We start from the raw sequence: 19,673 nt of genomic DNA, 5'->3' as shown, positions 1-19,673 counted from the left end.
ATACTAAGTATGCAGAAGTGCTTTTTAATGATGAAAGATTGTTTTTATTGGGAAAAAATGCGTTTTATATATGTGTTCACAGATAAGTGCCTGAGTTTGTGTTCTGTTCATTTTTTTTTTTCGCAGTCTTGGACTTATCACATACATTCTGTTTGAGCAGTGGTACAGTATTTGTTTTGTTTTGTGGAAAAAGGCATTACTTTGTGATTGTGTTTTGAATAGGATATTGGTGGTTATTTTGAACCTGCTTTCTGCCATACACATGAGATTTTATTAACAAAATCTCATAAATGTATTCAAGATTTCATCAGTTTTTTTCAAAAAACACCCACACTTCTAGTCCTTCACAGAAGGACTGTATTTTACTGTACAACTACTGCCTGCCAACATATAACTACTACCAGCATGAAGCATTTTACTGGAAACAGGCACTTCTAATGTACATCCATAAACTTTCTAAATTAGCGTCTCCAAATTAGGTGATTCTCACGAAATCCAGACTTAGAAGGTGTCCAACATCAGAATTTTTAAAAAGCCCTTGAAGCCAATTTGCACATATAAGATTAAGGTCTGAACTTAGTATAACTATTATTTTTTAGAGGATTTAAAAATATTTCCTATAGAATTACTTACATTTTTTAGATTATCATTATCAAAAAATATCATTACCGCAACATGATATTACATTAAATATATGCATTTACAAACTAATGTTTCGGTAATGAGAACTAAAAAGTTGTCTAGGTACTATGACAAACAAAATTTCAACTTTTATCTGGAGAGAAAAAATAAGAACTGCTTACCTGGTAGCCATCTTGAGTGTCACAGTCAATTATGTCCCTTTCAACAATTTTTTTTGAATGATTTGAAAATTGTTGCGGAGAATGAGAAAATTGGTCTTGGACACATTTATATTCCTTATTATTGTCTCTACATTTACCAATGATCACCAAATACCACCTGTTTATTTACTGTAAATGTTTATAGTATAACATGCACTGAAACTTTTTATTTTTTTAGATTTTTTAATTATGAATATTTTCATGTCAAAGAACTCAAATCCAGTCATGGACACGTTGCGGTAATGAAAATTTTCCCCTTAAATGTGGAAAAAATAAACAAAATTGGTTTGTATGATGTCATTTGAAATAATCTGCAAAATAGTACATGAACAGATGTTTATAACTGTATGTTTCTTATTTTGATACTCTTACTTTGCATTTACTTTTTTTTTCAAAATGTTTCATGACACCTTATAAGTCTAATTTTGCGAGAATCACCCAAATGCTTTCTACCTGAATTTTTTTTATTAGCATATAAAACTTATTGCATCAAAAACATTTCTAGTACAGACTGCCTACAACACCTTTTTGTACCTCATTAAAAAAATGTTATTTAAGCACCTCATCCTTTGTAACAGTGTTCAGAATGATGTTATTTCAAATAAAGTAAAAACAACATGACGGCCGCTGCTTGTACGGTGAATGAATGAGCAAACGTTTAAATTGGCTGCAGCTTTTCTTTTGCCCTCACGGTGCATTTCAGCATTTTGCATTTCAGTCACGTCGCCCCATAGACACAATATTTACACATGGCAAAAGAGAAAATGTAAAGGGATGGGCCTTGAGCAAACCGTGCCTCCATTGTAGCGAGCAGACTGTTAGTTCTCCACCACTGTGCCGTGACAGTTTGCCGACGTGTCAAACGATGCTGTCGGGACCACCAAATCCCCCATAGCTGACATTCCTGGACCCTAATCGAAGGGTTAAACAAACAACAGCAGCTTGTAAACTGCTGCATATCCTTCAACACCTGAGATGGCCCGCTGCATGCTCTGGAATTCACACGGCACGGACACAATGGAAGACAAGCCTGGCTTTTTGAAGCATAATGGACGGCATCTCAGGGTCCGCGATGGACTTAACCAGCATATGTTTTGGGGGGAATCATGACAGAATAGGTTAGGCTTGGTTGCTTTGCTTATCTAAAGTATTGTTTAACATTGATGACACATTGATATCATCCAGAGTCTGAACGGTTTAGTCTCATGTGATTGAGAGTGTTAGGTGAAGGCTGATGCTCGGGCCTCCATGGTCCGCTGGATTTTCTGAAGACTGATCATTTCCTGTTTGCACAGGGCGAATGGGGGACAGGAAGCCCAGAGGAGGAGCAGTTTTGGCCTGCTGACGAGTAATGGGCTCGAGGCCAGATCAGACAAGAAAAGAGATTATACCTGCAGAGGGAACTGGCAGAGACATCTCAGACTCTGTAGCAACATCAAACAGTTGAATGTGATAAATAACCATTAAGACCACCTGGATAAAACATATTCCTCCTCCAGAATCATAATTCCACATATTTGCAAAATAACCACCTAATAAATTATGGCAACAGTTCAGCCTTGCTTTTCACGCACATTAGATTTAGGAAAGCTAAAAGAAAAATAAATCATCTTTGGCTCGGGACAATCTTGACTTATTACCTAAGTGGGTTTAAAACATTCATAGATTTTTTTGTCTACTTTGAATGATTCAACAATGCTTTGAATTAACATGACTTAAAAAAACAAATACAACAGAAGTTTTTGCATATTTTATTCAACCTTCATTTCAGATAAGCATATATAGCCGAAAATATTGCACAGAAATGAAAGCACTGCGAAGTACTGCTTGCAAATATAATCGTAACTTTGGCAATGTCTGTACAATTGCTGTCTTTGTTTATGTAAGTGTGATCCAATATTCAATATTAGGTTTAACCACATTTGTGCACATGGTTGTGTCAATAAAAGTGACATTCAGTTTACTGAGAAAGTTAATGTAGTTACCAGAAAGTGGTTTTATTCGACTCAGAGACAGCTTTTTATCCAAAAGAAACTCTGTTACGGTGACATGGTTGTCCATCAAAATAACACAGCATATTGATATGTCTGAGAGTAGAAAGACAACGAAGAGGGAAAATAAAATAAGATATTTAATATGTTAACACAAAGAAACCTAGTGCTAAAAGTGTAAATAAACGTACAGTATATGTATGAATTTCTGTCTTAGTATTTTTGTCTTGTTTTCCAGGATAAATATCTAAAATCTTCAAGTAGAAAGATCTAAAAATTACTGCAGAAGCAAAATATTACAGAAAGAAATTATTTCAGAAAAATATTAAAATAAAGTAAGTTTATGGTTTAAAAAATATACAAATGGGTTAAGAAAATTTATCCTATTTTTTCTATTTATTAGGTACTTCATTCATGTTTTTTTTTTATCCTATTGGCAGATTTATTAACCATACAGTACACCCACACTGTAAAACTCAAATTAATAGATTTATTAACATAAAATGTCCTAGCTATATTGCTGGTAACAGGAATGGGTGGATCCTTGTCATAAGAGTTGATGAATTTGAAATAATTTCAAGAATGATCTCCTCTACTGATGATGGTTACATACAGATCGATACAAAGGTTACAGTTTACAAATATTTACTGTACATTTTTGATTTATAGCAGAAATATTTCTTTCTTTTTTGCTTCCATTCCTGTCAGTGTGATATACATCGTACTTTAATATATGCCATACCAATCTAACTAATCTGAAAATGGTGGATTTAAATGCCATACTGCATAATTCCTAAATTGTACGCTTTTTTAACACATTAAAGGAGTTCTCCCAAATATGACAATTCTGTCATCATTTACTCATCCTCATGTTGTTCTTAACCTGTATACATTTCTTTAATTTGATGAACACAAAATAAGGTATTTTGATAAATGATGGTATGCACACAGCGTTTTGTAACCACTGACTTCCATAGTAGGAATAAAAATATGTGATTGAATTCAATGGGTACCATATTCTGTGTACTTACCATCATTTATCAAAATATCTTCTTCATCATTTAACACAATACTTCCAAAATATTTTTTTCTACTATGGAAGTCAATGGTCACAAAAGCTGTGTGCTTATACCATCATTTATCAAAATATATTCTCACGCTTGCAGAAAATGGTTTACCAAGACTAAGTTACTGGGTTGTTCTTTTTCACATTTTCTAGGTTGATAGAAGCACCAATTATAGCACTATAGTCAGATTTTCATTATGTCCCTTTTAGGGGGTTTTCACACCTGCCTTGTTTAGTTCGGTTGAATCGTACCAGAGTTCGATTGCTCAGTTGGTGCAGTTCGTTTGGGCAGGTGAGAATGCAGCAATCGAACTCTGGTGCGCACAAAAGCGGACCAAACAAGCGGACCAAGACCAGCTTGCAGAGGTGGTCTCGGTACGCTTTCAAACGAACTCTAGAGCGGTTTGTTTGTGGTAAAAAAACGATCCAAGATCAAACCGACCTAACTGCAAAAGTACTGCGCATTTTGGACTAAACCAGCTGCCGTAGTTAACTGCGCAGTGCATTATCGGATGAGGAAGTGTTTGTTGACCGTTTCTATTAGCAATATTAGCACAATGACAAATCGCGGACATACCTCCAGTTGCGAGGAGGTGCGGGCGGAGCCTCTGAAATTTTTTGTCTTCGCCGTTTGTAGTGCATTAAAACGTTGTTTTTAAGCCGCATCCGCGATTCATTTTGAAAATGAACAGTTTGTCTAGAGAGCTGTATACAAACTATGTATGACAACCACGAAGACATAATTACAGCGCGCAGTCGTCTGTCCATGGTGTCTGCTGTATGATCCTTCTTTTGTTTACTTCCGGGGTTCCGTTGGAATTTCCCACATGTTGATTCTGACCAATCGTGAAGCCGTTTAGGAAATACGTTCAAATACATGTGGCCAATGTTGATCTTATCACATGACAGAATTTTGGTTCGTTTCAATTGGTGCTGATCAGAGCAATCAGTGTGGTGTGAAATGGAACCAAATCTGCTAAAAAAGTTACAATGTATCATTTTTTGCTTTTGGTCTGGACCAAATGAATCGAATTACAGATGTGAAAACGCCCTTAAAGAGTTCATATTAGTACCTCAAAGGTACATATTAGTTCCAAATATACATATCGTATACATATCTGTACCTAAGTGGTACATATTATGACTTTTTTAAAGGGTACTGCCCAAGTGTCAGCTTGAGACCATTTTTCTGACAGCGTAAGAACCATTGACTGAAAGGTCCTTTGGGGGCTGAAAGGTCCTTTGGGGAGCAAAAAGTGGTTCTTTTATGGCATCGCTGCAGAGAACCTTTTAGGAAACTTGTTTTAAAGAGTGTATCTCCTAAAGATCCACAGATGACAGAACATAACATAACACATTTTCAAAAAAAAAACTTAGTTTGAAATAATTACGTTTTCCTAATGAAATAAACAACATTGTATTAAAACTCACAACTCTGTTGCAACAGCAAGAATCAAAAGGTCAATGCTTCTTGCTCTCTGGGGTCTTTATTTTTAATAGTGGTTATTGGCGCATCCTTAGTTTTGGAGAAAGATGTGTCCATCGGCAGCTCGGCTCCTCGTGAGACGACCCTGCTGCCTGTTAAGCTGTGCTGATTTTGAGCTAAAACTGAGTCATTTAACAAAATAGCCTAAAAGGGAAATAAACAAACAGTTTGTGGTTTGGACCCCTTTCTCCCTTTTGGAAGTGCAGTAGGTGTCCATGGTGATGGATGGATGAAGAGAGCGAGAGTGATGTTTGGTTTAGAGGCAGTAGACTGATGTAATGCAGGGGAGTCTGGGTAATGGGACGAAGGAGGTGTTCAGAAGAGTTACGATGAAGCCGCGGGCCACAGGGAAGTCAAAGGCCTGTTCATCAGACTCTATGGTGAAGTTAGGCACAGCTGCATCAGACTTTCTCTAGCCTCACCTAAATCAGGTCACTGATCATTTGCCTTGAGAAAAGCTTTGTTTGTTTTTTATTGAGTAGCATTAACTTGATATTTGGACAAAGGCGCTCAACCTGATTTTGCCAAGTGAGAGATATTCCCTGGTCAACAAAGTTTGGAACAACATTTCTGTATAAAACCCTATCCCAAACCCTTACCATAACTTATTCCTATAATCAAAGGGAAATAGGTGAGCACTAATAGTTTGTACTGTCACTGTCAATTTGTTGTTGATGTCTGAAGGGCCAAAATTAAAAAAATTCTGAAAGGACAATAAACAACAATAGTAGCACCTATACACGTTTTTTTTTTTTTTTGCCTTTTTGAATTTATTAACAGTGAACGAGGAGAGGACAGGAAAGTACCGGGAGGAGAGAGGGGTATGGGATTGGCAAATGACCACGAGCCACGAATCGAACTCGGGTCGACAAAAGTGCGAAAGCATCAGATGTTGGAGCGCTACCTACAACATCAATGCAACTTAAAAGTACATGCGTTGGCTCTTGCAATAATCTCACAGCAATTTGTGACTATTTTCCAAGATGGCTAATTCATATTAATTTGTACAATCTCATTTGTATGTTTTAATACAATCTTTCATTCCAGTGACGTTGGGCCTTCGTTATTGCTTTTATAAAACCTAGATCTAATAAAACCTGCAAATCCATACAAATTGAAAACAGTTATGAATTCCCATGTGATCAAACTCTCTCTTGATATAATAAGCAGAACCAGTGTGTGGTTTTAGTGTCTTTGTTATGATTTTAGCTTAGCATGTAAAATTACAGCAAAAAAATGTGTTTTTTCTGTAACGGGTGCTTTAATGAAAGCGAAGAGAAGGGGAATCCATATGCAAAAGGTGTTTATTGTAAAATCCCAATAAGGGCCAGCAAACAAATCCAAAGGTAAATCAAAATCCAAAGACAGGCACAATATCAGGGCAGGCGGCAATCAGGCATTAAATCCAAAACACAGGCAGAAGTCAACAACACAGGCAGATCCAGGTAACAGATAAACAGATTAAACAGAACAGAATACAGGCAGGATAAACAGACAGGATTTGGCGATGTAATAATCAGCCAGGAGCAGGTGAACAGGATGTGACTTATATACAAGAAAAAACAGGAAGTGTGAAGTGAAACATGGCAGGATGTATATCAAAATAAAAGCCAGAACAGAACAGGATGTCAAAATAAGTCCAAAATACAAAAATACACAGAATACAACCAGAACACATAACAAAACCATTACATTTGTATTACGGAAAATTTCTGTAATTTATTGTGCTCGTTAATTTAAGGCATCCCAGCTGCCGAAAAAATTTACAGGTTTTTTACGGATTTTTTTACAGTGTAGTTTTGTATTCTTCTGACCACATCTCACAAAGTACTGGGAAGCAAAGAAAGGGACTGATGACCTGGGTGATAGATTTCCACTAGGCAAGCCAGATTTAAACCGAAAAATTTATTAGACGGAGAGTACTGCATTCACTGGCAGCTGATATTACAAAGTTGTCCAGAATATGTAATAAATAAACATGCAAGTGATCTGAACAAACTTGAAAATTCTTCCAAAAAGACAATGTGTCAGAAGGGGAGGATTTGTGTGCATGTGTGAGTAAATGTTGTCAATTATGTCCCAAAGTATAACTGTAATAGCAAAGACGGGAGACTAATCAATCATGTAACACACATGAAATGGAGTAGCAAGACCTCGTAATTACACCACATTTAAGAAGAGATAATTTATGTTTACACAGTTTGCCCCTGTCCTCCATTTCAGATATGCAACTAAACTCCAAGATGTTATCTTTTTCTTATAGAAAGTTATATTTATGGTGCCGTGCTACTCAGGATAAGTTTTAAGGGATGTATAAACTGACCTCTTAGAGATTTAGCGTCTTTCACACAATTCTGTAGCATGAGGTCATCGCTTGCTGAGTTTGCTTAACACGTCTCCACAGGGAAGCTGACTCATGGGCAAACTCATAAAGACATTCTCGGACAATCTGGTCAAAGAAAGAAAGAAAGAAATAGTGACAGAGAGAGAGAGAAAGAGAAAGAGAGAGAGAGAGAGAGAGAGAGAGAGAAGAATTAAAAAACAGAATATACAAATAAATAAATAAGTTAATAGTCTTTGCTGCTGTTATGTAAGACTTTTACTGTCAAACCCAAGAGCAATGAGGTACGAGAATAGCTGAATGACTTACAAATGCTATGTTTTTCATTTTTGGTTTTATCAAGCTGAAATTAATTTTTAAAACCTAAAACTATTTTTCAGTGCACTTTATTGTATATTTTTTATGTGGCTTTTATTGTGTCAGGAACATGCAGGCCTTCTACTGTACATCGCCATGCCGACATTTAATGTCACGGTCTGTTAGTCACAGTGCATGAGTAAAAAAAAAAACCATGATGTTTCGAGATCTGACTCATAATTCATCTTTTTTTCACTCAAAACAGATATATGACAGACATTTGATACATTTAAATGACTAGATTTATGGAGCGTGCACCTTTTTGTCCATGCCATCATTCCGTACAGGCTTTCCTCTCGGCAGTGGCGGCCGTTGATTTCTCTTCCGGGGGTCAAATTCAAAATATGTGTTCCAACCCAGTATCACGAAATTACGTACATTTAGTCACATAATTTTGTAAGTGTTTTCTGTGCCTTTTTGCGTGGACATGTCACGTATTTCTGTTTACGTTTTACTGTCACGTATTTGTTACTCAACTGTTTTGTCCCATTTTCTTACCATTATCGCTTCGGTTTAGGGTTAGACTTACATAAAATTACCTCAGTACCCAAACCCAACTCTAACCCTAATGCCAGGCGACAATGGTTTAAAAATCATAAAATATAAACAAATAAATCATTAAAAAAAAAGGTTGAAACCAATACTTAAAGTGACATCCTAACGCAAACACCTAATCTAACCCTACAGCGATGTGTCAATGGTTTGAAAATAGGACAAAACAGTTGAGTAACATGTGTGACAGTGAAATGTAAACAGAAATACGTGACATGTTCACGCAAAAATGCGGAAAAGCGTGTCAGTGTCACGGAAAACACTCACAAAATTGCGTGACTATAGGTACATAATTTCGTGATACAGGGTTGTGTGTTCAGAGTGTCATATGTGTGACTCGTCATGTCAAAATATGTGTTTGGTGCGTCATGTGAACCTATGTGCATCATGCGTCATGTCAAAATACGTGCATGCTGCGCACACGTCGAAAAGGTTTATGATAAAATAATTTTTTGTAATTGTTGCGGACAAAAAATTTTGATCTTGTCGCACGTTTTCTTTAAAAATGCGATGGAATATGCGGGATATTTATGCAATTTTATGCAATGAAATTGTGGGAACTTGCCAAAATTGCGGAAACTTGCAAAAACTGCGTGAACTTACAAACACTGTATGCAGCTTTTGCAGCTTTTCACTGATGTTCACGCCGTGTAATTACGTCACTTCCTAACATTCCCATGGCAACAATGGCAATGGTTGCACATGTGTGAAGTAAATGCAACATTTTTCAACTTTCTGCTAAGACATATATGACTTTTTGCTACGAAAATGTGGGGATTATGAAATCATGCAAGCCCCACATATTTTGCGAGCAGAAATCTGCAATTCATGCTGCGAAAGTGCGACGTATTTAAAAAATGCGGCCCCCGCATAAATATACAGACTTTAACTGATTATGCATTGAATCATGCAATCACATAATTGTGTTTTTCTGGAGGGGCTGTAAGATTAAGCGAGTATCTGGCAAAAGTGAGTGTCTCTTTTATCATAAACCCCTTCGAAGTGTTTGCAGCAGGCATATATTTTGACATGACGCATAATGCACATAGGTTCACATGACGTGCCGAACACATATTTTGACATGACGAGCCACGCACACATGACGGGCTAAATATATAGTTTTTTACCCTCGAAAAAGAAATCAGTATTGTAAGCTTGCATCTCCATGATCACACAAGTTCATTTAGTCTATTATTTTTAGTTATAAGGTCGCATAAGACAGCCAGACACAATTAATAATGTTTATTGTAACAGAGATTTATAGGATTAGAGAAAGATTTAAAATCAATTGTTGACTTTGGAGGGTCCAAAATGTACAAGGTAACACTTTACTCAGTCAGTATAAAAGGAAGAGGATGTTGCCTAAATCTGCTTTCCCCCCTCAAGGTTTAATTGTTTTCCCTTTTCATGGCTTCTACTCTACAGTGCGGTCTTCAGGTATTTAGTAACCACAGCTGGCAGCTGAAATTGGACGGCAACTCCAAAAACAACACGTATGAATACAACCCTCGAGTATAATTCTTCCAAATGGTTACTTTCAGGGCAAAACCAGTTGTTTAGACTGTATTTACGACACACTTAATGCAGCCATACTGCAAATATTTTCAAAACCAAAATCTTTGCCCCCTAACCTCAAGTTAAAGCCAGACAACTGTATTTACCCTAATTTTAGGACTTAATGGTGCTTAATCAGAGACAGATTATCACAACATCAATATAACACTGAACGAAACAATACTCAGAGCTTAGAAACCAGCAACCATGAGCATTCAGATACAGCAAGAAGCCCTGCTCAATTAGCTGTGATGGCCAAACAAAACAAGCTCAGGAACAGTCGAAGACTCAGAGGAATTGAACGCAAACAGCAAGGCAGAGAAACGGGGAAGTACGACATGCACCAGCAGGTACAGGTGTTGTAACTCTGACTCTGGATCCTGCAGTCCGCCTTGACCAAGAGAGATTTTCAGCCCAGATGGACCAAGGAACCGCTGCACTATACATCTGCTGCAGACAGCTGCATCAGACATTTGGGAAGTTGACTCACACCTGGCTTTTCCGATGAGGTGCCCATCTATACCAATGACGAATGTAATAAATCAATTCAAGGCGTATTCAGAATTGAAACCATCTGAGAGTTGGCGCAGGACACATTTTTGTATACTAAATGAGAACTTGTTTGTACAGTTGTCTGCTTTAATGAAGTACTGTACAATGGAAGGAATGTGATGTGTACTAAGGGTGAGTTTTCCCATAGTGTGCACAAAAACTGTAAATCTAAATAAGACGTTTCTTGAGAATCTGTTCTCTTTACACAACTGCGTGTGTTTGTTTGCAGTCTAAAAGAAAGTGTGGGGTAAGATGAGGTAATTTAAGTGGCCTTGGTTTGAAAAGAGAGGGAATTTGGAGCCTTGACATTTGACCCGCGTGCCAGAATGACCTATGAGGTCACCGTCATATATCATTCTCTCTGGATGATCTCCTTTATCTTAAAGCCCGCACATGGTTTTGCTATTCATATTTAGTCACATATTGTACTTGAAATATCTGTAAATAGATTTCAACTCAATGCATAACAAATAACAATAATTATATTCTACCATACTGATTATGTTACAGTGAAATATTGTTTTAACAGAGCATATGATATATAATATATTAACCTTAAAGGGACACTCTTTTAAAAAATATGCTTATTTTTCAGCTCCCATAGAGTTAAACATTTGATTTTTACCGTATCCATTCAGTTGATCTCCATGTCTGGAGGTACCACTTTACGCATAGCTTAGCATAATCCATTGAATCTGATTAGACCATTAGCATCCCCCTTTTAAAAAAAACCAAAGAGTTTCGATATTTTTCCTATTTAAAACTTGACTCTTCTGTAGCTACATCGTGTATTAAGACTGACAGAAAATCAAAAGTTTCAATTTTCTAGGTCGATATGGCTATGAACTATACTCTCATCCTGGCATAATAATCAAGGACTTTATTGTCATACAATGGCTGCAGGAGGTGCAATGATATTACACAGTAATAGTGCCCGAAAATAGTCCCCTGCTATTGAAAGTTACCAAGGGGACTACTGGTGCTGCGTAATATCATTGCGCCTGCTGCACCCATGATACGGCAGCAAAGTCCTTGATTTTTACGCCAAAATGAGAGTATATTTCCTAGACATATCGGCCTAGAAAATCGCAACTTTTTATTTTCCGTTGGTCTTAGTATACAATGTAACTTCAAAAGAGTCAAGTTTTAAATAGGAAATATATCGGAACTCTTTGGTCATTTTTAAGCGCAATGCTAATGGTCTAATCAGATTCAGTGGATTATGCTAAGCTATGCTGGGGGTGGTACCACCAGACCCGGAGATCGACTGAATGGATTCCAGACTGGTGGGAGTCGAGTGTTTGGCTGTAGGGGAGCTGGAAAATGAGCCTATTTTTTAAAAAAGTGAAATGTCCCTTTAACCTCCAAAGACCCGAGCTTTGGTTTGTCTTTTTTAGATTTCTTCCAGCAATTTTGGGGTTAGAAAGAACCAATAAATATAATAACCAAATATTTTCACATGAAGCAGTTAGTGTTCACATTTGTGTACAACAGGTTCCAGTTACACAGAATTAAGTTAATATTGTGCAAACATCAAAAAAATGTGATGTCCACATATCCAAGTCTTAGGAGGTTAAGTTTTCAATTTGCAATGTCAATAAATGGGGATGGAAAGTACATAACATCAGAAAGTCAATTCAGCAAACAGGGTGGTTTATGAAATAACTTAATGATTTAGATTTGTCTGTTTTAGATTTAAAGGGAATAGAGACCAATTTTCCTGGTGAAGATCTTTCTCTTCAGTCTTTGTAAGGCAACTAAGTTTGAACATTATTACTACGAGGACCTCTTCTGGCAAAACAGTGCATGCACACTTTTAATACACCGGTGCATTATTTTAGGTTTTTGGTATTTGGCATTACAGCATAAGGTCATTTACAAGTATAAGATCAAATTGGATTAGCTAATTTCTATAGAACCATGTGTGGGAAATACATAATATAAATGACTTAAATGTTTCATTTTTTGTTGAAAATACATTGTTGTATATTTGAATGTTGAAATTTGATTGCAATGTTTCATTGTACGTCGTTGCTAAAGCTAACTAATTTGTGTATGTGATCTTGTTTGTGAAAACCCAGCTCAAGTAATTTTTATGATGTACTGAAATCAAACACTTATGCTCCAAATTAGATTATGACACTTTTGACATAGATTTCAGTTCACGTGTGATTCGTCCAGATTGTACTCAGAGTTCACCTGCCATGACCGACCATGCACACATGGATCTACACCGCATGACAGACAGTTAACAGCTGCTAACTCTTTGACCAATGCTTTTTGTAGATACTATTAATACAGCCACTTAATGCTATCAGAAAACAAACAGATAAACATAGGCAGCAAATGTTTTAGTCAAATATACTGTAGTTGCATGTGCACAAACACACTTATCTGCACTAAACATCCATAGCATAAAGCGTAAAAAGAGGCTACAGCTCCGATGCAAAATCGAATTATGATGTCAAACCTTTCATGACTTGCCATGATGCCTGGTGCAATGCAAGACTATCCTCCGTGTACGCAAGCAGAAACACTTGAGTCTTCAGGTGGCACATTCTTTCCTTATCAAAGACACCTCTACAGTACTTCTGTCATGACATTGCTTTAATGTGCTTTGCCTTTAATTTAAATTAAATTATTATTCAAATTTAAAAGAAATCCACACTGTTAGACTTTTTATTGCATATTATGCGATAACTCATTGGCAACGTGTTCGCGAAATCTTGGTGTCACTAGTGTTTTGAAGTCTTGAGGTAAAATTCAAATCTGACGGTCAAGCATTTATCCATAATCCCTTTCTTGTTTCTATCTACAATTCTCCATAAATTATTTACACTACTGAAAAACAATTCACATTTTGACATTTGCTTCACTGCTAAAAGCATAACAAATGTATTTCATTTTTATAGATATATTTTATTTTTCCATTTTATATGTTTTATTCAACTACAGTAGCACTGTAGTTTTTTACAGCAGTCTACCGCAAATTCAAAACATACAGTAAATCACTGTAAATTAAATGTTAATACCCATAATGCAATGCATATTACAGTAATGAACTGGAAAGGAAAATGGTGGTATTTTTCTGGGCATTTTGTGGTAATTGTAGAAATTACAGTTAAGTCTAACAGTGCAGGCTAAAGCCTCAATATCGAATTATTTGATTATATAATCCATTGATTTCAAATTGATTTCAATATTTGAGATGGCCTTACTCAGTCAATATTAAAGACATAAAAGCTATATTTACAGAATGTTCTTTACATTATATAGGATGATTTTATGTAGAAAACAGCAAATCACCAAAAAATTACTTTAGCTGGGTTTTCACAGTAAGATTTACAAGTTTATCTTTATATTTGAGCTAGGAGAAGTGTTGTGTCCTGTTACTGCAGATTTTCTAGCTTTACAATTCACTAGTAAGTCAATTTAAGCCAGTTTGAAGTGTCTAGATGAGTCTGCAATTTCCTCCACAGGTGTCTGCGCATTTGCGCAGACCTGGAAAAAGCTTAACACTTGCTGATGCACATCTCTGTCCTGTTTACGTCCACTATGAAACGCGATTCCCCACCAATTGCAGGGGCCGGTGTCAAGGAAAGATGATCGGTAAGAATGCTTGGCATACTTTCCACCGTCATGTAGGGTTGGTTCACTCATTTCAATAGCACTAGTGCCTAGGGAGAGCACATAGTCTAGAATTTACTATACAGACTAAAAATCACAACACATAAGCCACCAGGCAAAGGACGTGAATGAGGGAAGGAGCTTTCACGGGTAAACAATGGCAGACAAAACTGCAGAAACCACTGCGAGGAAGCCCTCAGCAAACAAGAATATCAAAAAGCTGCGTGCAATAAGCGCGGTTTGCAATTTAGCTCGGAGTTGGCAGAAGTGGGTTACGGATAATGAAGAGAAGCAGGCCAGCGAACCCAGCGGCTGGGCCCCGGGTTGCCCTGAAGACCCCAAAGATGCTATAAAAGAAGCGGCAAGGAAGCGACTTGCTCAGAAGGCCTTTCTGAGCCGGACCCATAAAAATAAGAGCCAAGATGGTGAGGAGGCCACTGGGGAGTCCGGCATCAAAACCGCACAGGTGATGAAAACTGTGACGAGAGATGCCCAGGAGAAAAGCACAGGTATTGAGTTTTTGACTAAACGCATCTGTAAAGACCCAGCCACAGATGAACTGGACAAGATGTTGAACAAGAAAGAGTCCCCCACTCGACGAAGGAAATGCACTAATATGGTTTCAGAGCTGATGAAAGGGTGGAAGGACATGGAGAAGGAGAAAGAGACGACTAAGGATGAATGTGTGGATTATGAGCCTTCAGAGGAGAAAAGAGACCTGCAGCTAGGAATCAACCAGGAGGACAATTCAGTCAGGATTAAAAGACCTTCTGTATCTGGGTGAGTTGTGTATTTTGGAGAAGTATTGATGGAAATGTGTTTACGCTAACAAAAGTTAGTTTGTGTGTTGGTACAGAGGTTTAGTTCGGCATGGTGATTTAAGAAAGACACCAAACAGTGGGGCTGTAAATCATTTTATTTATAAGTGGGCTGCACTATTTTACTCAGGCACTCTGTGCAAATGAAAACACCAGATGTCACCTGATGAAGATTATTATTCTTAAATTATAATAAACATATGTGAAATTCACTTTTATAAGTTGTTTGAAGAGGAGTGTGTGTACACAACCACCCTGTAAGGATAAAAACATGGCCACTACTTTATTTTAAATATCTGGTAAACCTCAACAGTCTCATGAAACAAGCTGTTGACATTTTCTGAGCAACAGTCCAAAATCACAGTTCGTCATAATTTCTATTTTCAATCTTCTTTTATTATCGCAAGTTCATTATGAATAATGAAGTAATGGGATTTTATTATTAAAAACGGTGTATGTTTTAGTAAACATAACAGTAAATGGTGAGGGAAGTAGCAGCTCATTTGCATTTAAAAAACAAACACAAAAACAGCTCTTGGACCTTTTCGACATGTAGTCAAAGAGTGATACACTGTAATGCAGGAAATTTGCACTGCAAAATTATGTGATTTATAAGTCACATCAGCATATGTTTTTATATTACTTCAACAAGAAGTGCTGGGAAAAGATTAATCGCAATTAATCGCATACAAAATAAAAGTTAATTTTTGCCTGATATGTGTGTGTGTGTGTGTGTGTGCTGTGTGTAATTATTATGTATATTTAAACACACACACACACACACACACGTAAACATTTCAGATTTTTTTATTTATATATAATTTTTAAAAATGTATATATAATATAGAATATATAAAATTATAAATAAATATATACACGTGTTAATGTTTTTTTTTAATACATACATGGATGTGTGTATTTATATATACATAATAATTACACACAGCACACAGATGTATATTTTACTAAAAATCACTTTGAGTTTGTATGCGATTAATCGTGATTAATCTTTGCCCAGCACTAAATTTGGGTTCGAATCCATGACCTTTTGCGCTGCTAATTGCTCTTCCAAATGTTAAGATGACTTGCACAGCTAAATTTATTCAACCTAAATATTTAAAGCAGTGTATAATTTAAATAATCTGTTAATTGTAAGCACGTTATTTTGTGTATTTCACAAATTTCCTAGGAGCAAAAAGGACGTAGAGGATGCCAACAAAATAAATGCCCTGTCGAAGAAATACAGCACTGTGGGCAATCTGAAAAGTCGCTGGCAAACCTGGGCATCCGAGCATTCCATCAATCAGAAGCTCAATCCCTTCAGTGAGGACTTTGATTATGAGTATTCCATGTCGACACGTTTGAGGAAGGGTGAGGATGGCTACGGACGCCCCAAAGAGGGCAGTAAGACTGCGGAAAGGGCCAGACGTGCAGAAGCCCACATCCATCGTGAGATAGACGACATGTGCTTTGTTATAAGGACTATGGCAGATCCGGATCCAGACGGTCGCACCAGAGTGACCTTTGGCGAACTGTTTGACAGATATGTGCGAATCTCTGATAAAGTTGTGGGCATCCTTATGAGGGCGAGGAAGCATGGAAAGGTGGCATTTGAGGGTGAGATGCTCTGGCAGGGTCAGGATGATCATGTCATTATTACACTGTTAGTATGACATGTTGTGAAATCACTCAGTCTTAGTAAGATTTAATGTTTTTTTTCTTTACAAACATCAATTTTTTTCTTGTATCATTACTGTATCATACTGTATTAAATTTAAGTTATCATTGTTTTTCCTGTGAATGTATTTATTTTTTTCTGCAATAATATAAAAATCATTCACTCTCACCTCAGGTGAAGGGTTTGATTTTGCCGTCTCAACTCTGCGTTTGTTGTATTTGGATATTGCATGCAGAATATTTAATTTTGAAGTAGGAAATTGAATTGTCTTGGTTCTAGTTTGTAAACCTAAGCTATAAGGCCTCTACGTACTTTAGGTAACTAAAGTGTCCAGGTCTCACACTGTCATACTGTAAGCATCCAGAAGAGGGAGCTGTAGGCTGGCACTACAGTGGCACTAAATGCAGTCAAGTAGGGCACAATGTGAACTTATTATGCTTTGGCTCTTTTATGGATTATTTAAATCACCTGCACCTGCTTTTACTGTTCTAATGAAGAACAATGTCAACTACATCTTGAGTGGACCGAGGGTGAGTAAATTATCATTACATTTTAGTTTGGGGGTAAAACAATTATTTTTTAATTACACATAAGTTTACCATAGTTACAACAGCAGCGCATAATAGCAAAGTGTAGTAATTATCACTAGAATATACTACAGTGTACTACAGTTTACTATAGTAAATACTAAAGTATGCTAGAGTATTTCATATAAATGTGCCATGTACAGTAGCCTATTATACTACTTTCAACCCTAGATCAAACAGTATCAAGCATTCCATCGTTTCAATTGCTATTCTTTATTCAAGAAACCAGAAAATCCAGGGCTTACTGTCATCTTGAGGAATGCGGATAAAAACCATTTACAGGAAATGTTGCATTACTGTAGATAAAGCTGTGAAACAACATCCTATTGTACAAACAAACGATCTCTGTTTTACAGCGCCCCCTGTCTGCAGACCTGAACTTAATAACCTGACTGTCTTTTCACTGATGTCCAATTTGTCTGGTCATGAATAGTATTCACTGTCGATCTGGGTTTTAAGAGATATGGACTTCACAGAAAAGGGATACTAGTGAACCTGAAAATGCACCAAAACTCTTTAAAACAGTTTAGACTTATAATTTGTGTGCTTAACATTCATTAATAAACATTTATGCCATTAAATGTGACCCTGCCTATAAAAACCCAGCTAAAGTCATTTTTAGTGATTTAATCATTTCTACATAAAAGCTTCTTACACAATGTAAAAAAACATTGAGTGAAAAAATATAACCTTGATATCTTTAATATTGGGTAAGGTCATGTAAAAACTGAAATGAAAGGGAAATTAATGAGCAAAATCAAACGGTAATGCTCCTAATCTCATGATTACATAATGAGACTTTAGCCTGGATTTTAAATTCAGGGTCACAAATGTTCATTTAAGGAAAAACACTACAGTTTTTCTATATTTTACTGTGTTCTTACCTCAGCTTTTTTTCAATGCGTGCACTTTTAATCTCTGTGCGGCACCTTGTGAATGTGTTGGCATTTAGCCTAGCCCCATTCATTCCTATGGCTTCAAACAGGGATGATTTTAAAAGCCACCAAACACTTCCATGTTTTCCCTATTTAAAGATTGTTACATGAGTTACACGAGTATGGTGGCACAAAATAAAACTTTTGTTTGGAGCCGTGGGAATGGATGGGGCTGGGCTAAATGCTGGCACATTCAGGGGGCTCTGTGCAGGGATTAAAAGTGCACGCATTGAAAAAAGATAGGTATGTATTAACTCATCTAAGTTGAGGTAAGAACAGTAAAATATTGAAAAACGGTGGTGTTTTCCTTTAATATCATCTGACATTACAGGACTTCCTAATTTTCAGTATGTGAGCAAATTCCTTTCATATTTATTTCACTATACAGAGAGTATTATATTTCAAGAATTATTCTCCTATATTGAATGTGAGGCAACTTGTAAAGCGCTTTGGATGGCCATGGGTCAGTGAAAGCTCTATAAAAATGTAGTCCATTTATCATATAGGAATATATAAATATTCTTTTGTCACATCATTTGTTCAGCATCCGTGATGATCCATGTTAACCGTTTCCAAGTATGCTTTCCATGTAATGCCAGGGATTTGGTGGCAAACACTGAGCACTATATTCACATGGCTATCTGGGCTTGTGGCTAAACAATTGTCTTGAGGGCTCTTGAGCTGTCAGTAAGCGACCTCTAATTGTCACAAATCACAGCTGGAGAATTAAATTACTTATTTCTTATTTTCCTAGGCCTTGGATAATGACACTGTTCTCAATATAAGATGTCTCCTTTTGAATCTGTTTGGAAATATTTATTGTCATATTGCGCTGCTAAAAAAGTTTAAAGACCCAAAAAAGTCATTCAAGCTAAAAATAATATTATATCTATTCCTAACCACTTCAGTTTAACAACGCTCAAGCAATACTGTACAGTTTTATGATTTTTATTTTTAATAAAATGCCTCATACCCCCAAAAACAGTGTAAGCATTTCTTTTTATATCATTATAGATTGTAGATATTTTAACACATTTTATAGTCTCATAATAGTTGTGATGTGATATTTATATTAATATGGTAAAAGGGATGATGGTTATTATTATTATTGAATTCAACCATGCGAGAGGAACTAGAGTATTAGGACCGGGTTCTGCGCTCAGTGATCTGTATCTAAAATGATGTTCCTTCATATTTGCATTCATCACTTTATGGTCCATTTTGTCTCATCCTGAGATGTCAAACTTGTTCACAAGAAGTGGACTCAGTAAACAATTGAAGAGTTTC

The 19,673-nt window shown here is 36.6% G+C and overlaps 1 protein-coding gene across 1 annotated transcript; it reads left to right on the top strand.

Annotated features, from left to right (window-relative positions):
• The first annotated feature begins 14,375 nt into the window (after nt 1–14,375).
• On the top strand, nt 14,376–17,811 carry abrab (actin binding Rho activating protein b). Its single transcript, XM_055220300.2, has 2 exons — nt 14,376–15,148; nt 16,376–17,811. Exons 1-2 carry the CDS (start codon nt 14,526–14,528, stop codon nt 16,857–16,859), a joined length of 1,107 nt encoding a protein of 368 aa, XP_055076275.2. The 5' UTR covers nt 14,376–14,525; the 3' UTR covers nt 16,860–17,811.
• The last annotated feature ends 1,862 nt before the right edge of the window (nt 17,812–19,673 follow it).

Source organism: Misgurnus anguillicaudatus, chromosome 20, assembly GCF_027580225.2.
Source record: "Misgurnus anguillicaudatus chromosome 20, ASM2758022v2, whole genome shotgun sequence".
NCBI classification, from domain to species: Eukaryota; Metazoa; Chordata; class Actinopteri; order Cypriniformes; family Cobitidae; genus Misgurnus; species Misgurnus anguillicaudatus.
This window is presented reverse-complemented; position numbering and strand designations above follow the sequence as displayed.

What these genes read in the sequence shown, in the direction of transcription:
- abrab (XM_055220300.2), top strand. Translation starts at nt 14,526, where the DNA reads ATGGCAGACAAAACTGCAGAAACCACTGCGAGGAAGCCCTCAGCAAAC. An exon ending in AAAAGACCTTCTGTATCTGG is followed by an intron (nt 15,149 to 16,375) that starts GTGAGTTGTGTA and finishes CAAATTTCCTAG; the next exon opens with GAGCAAAAAGGACGTAGAGG.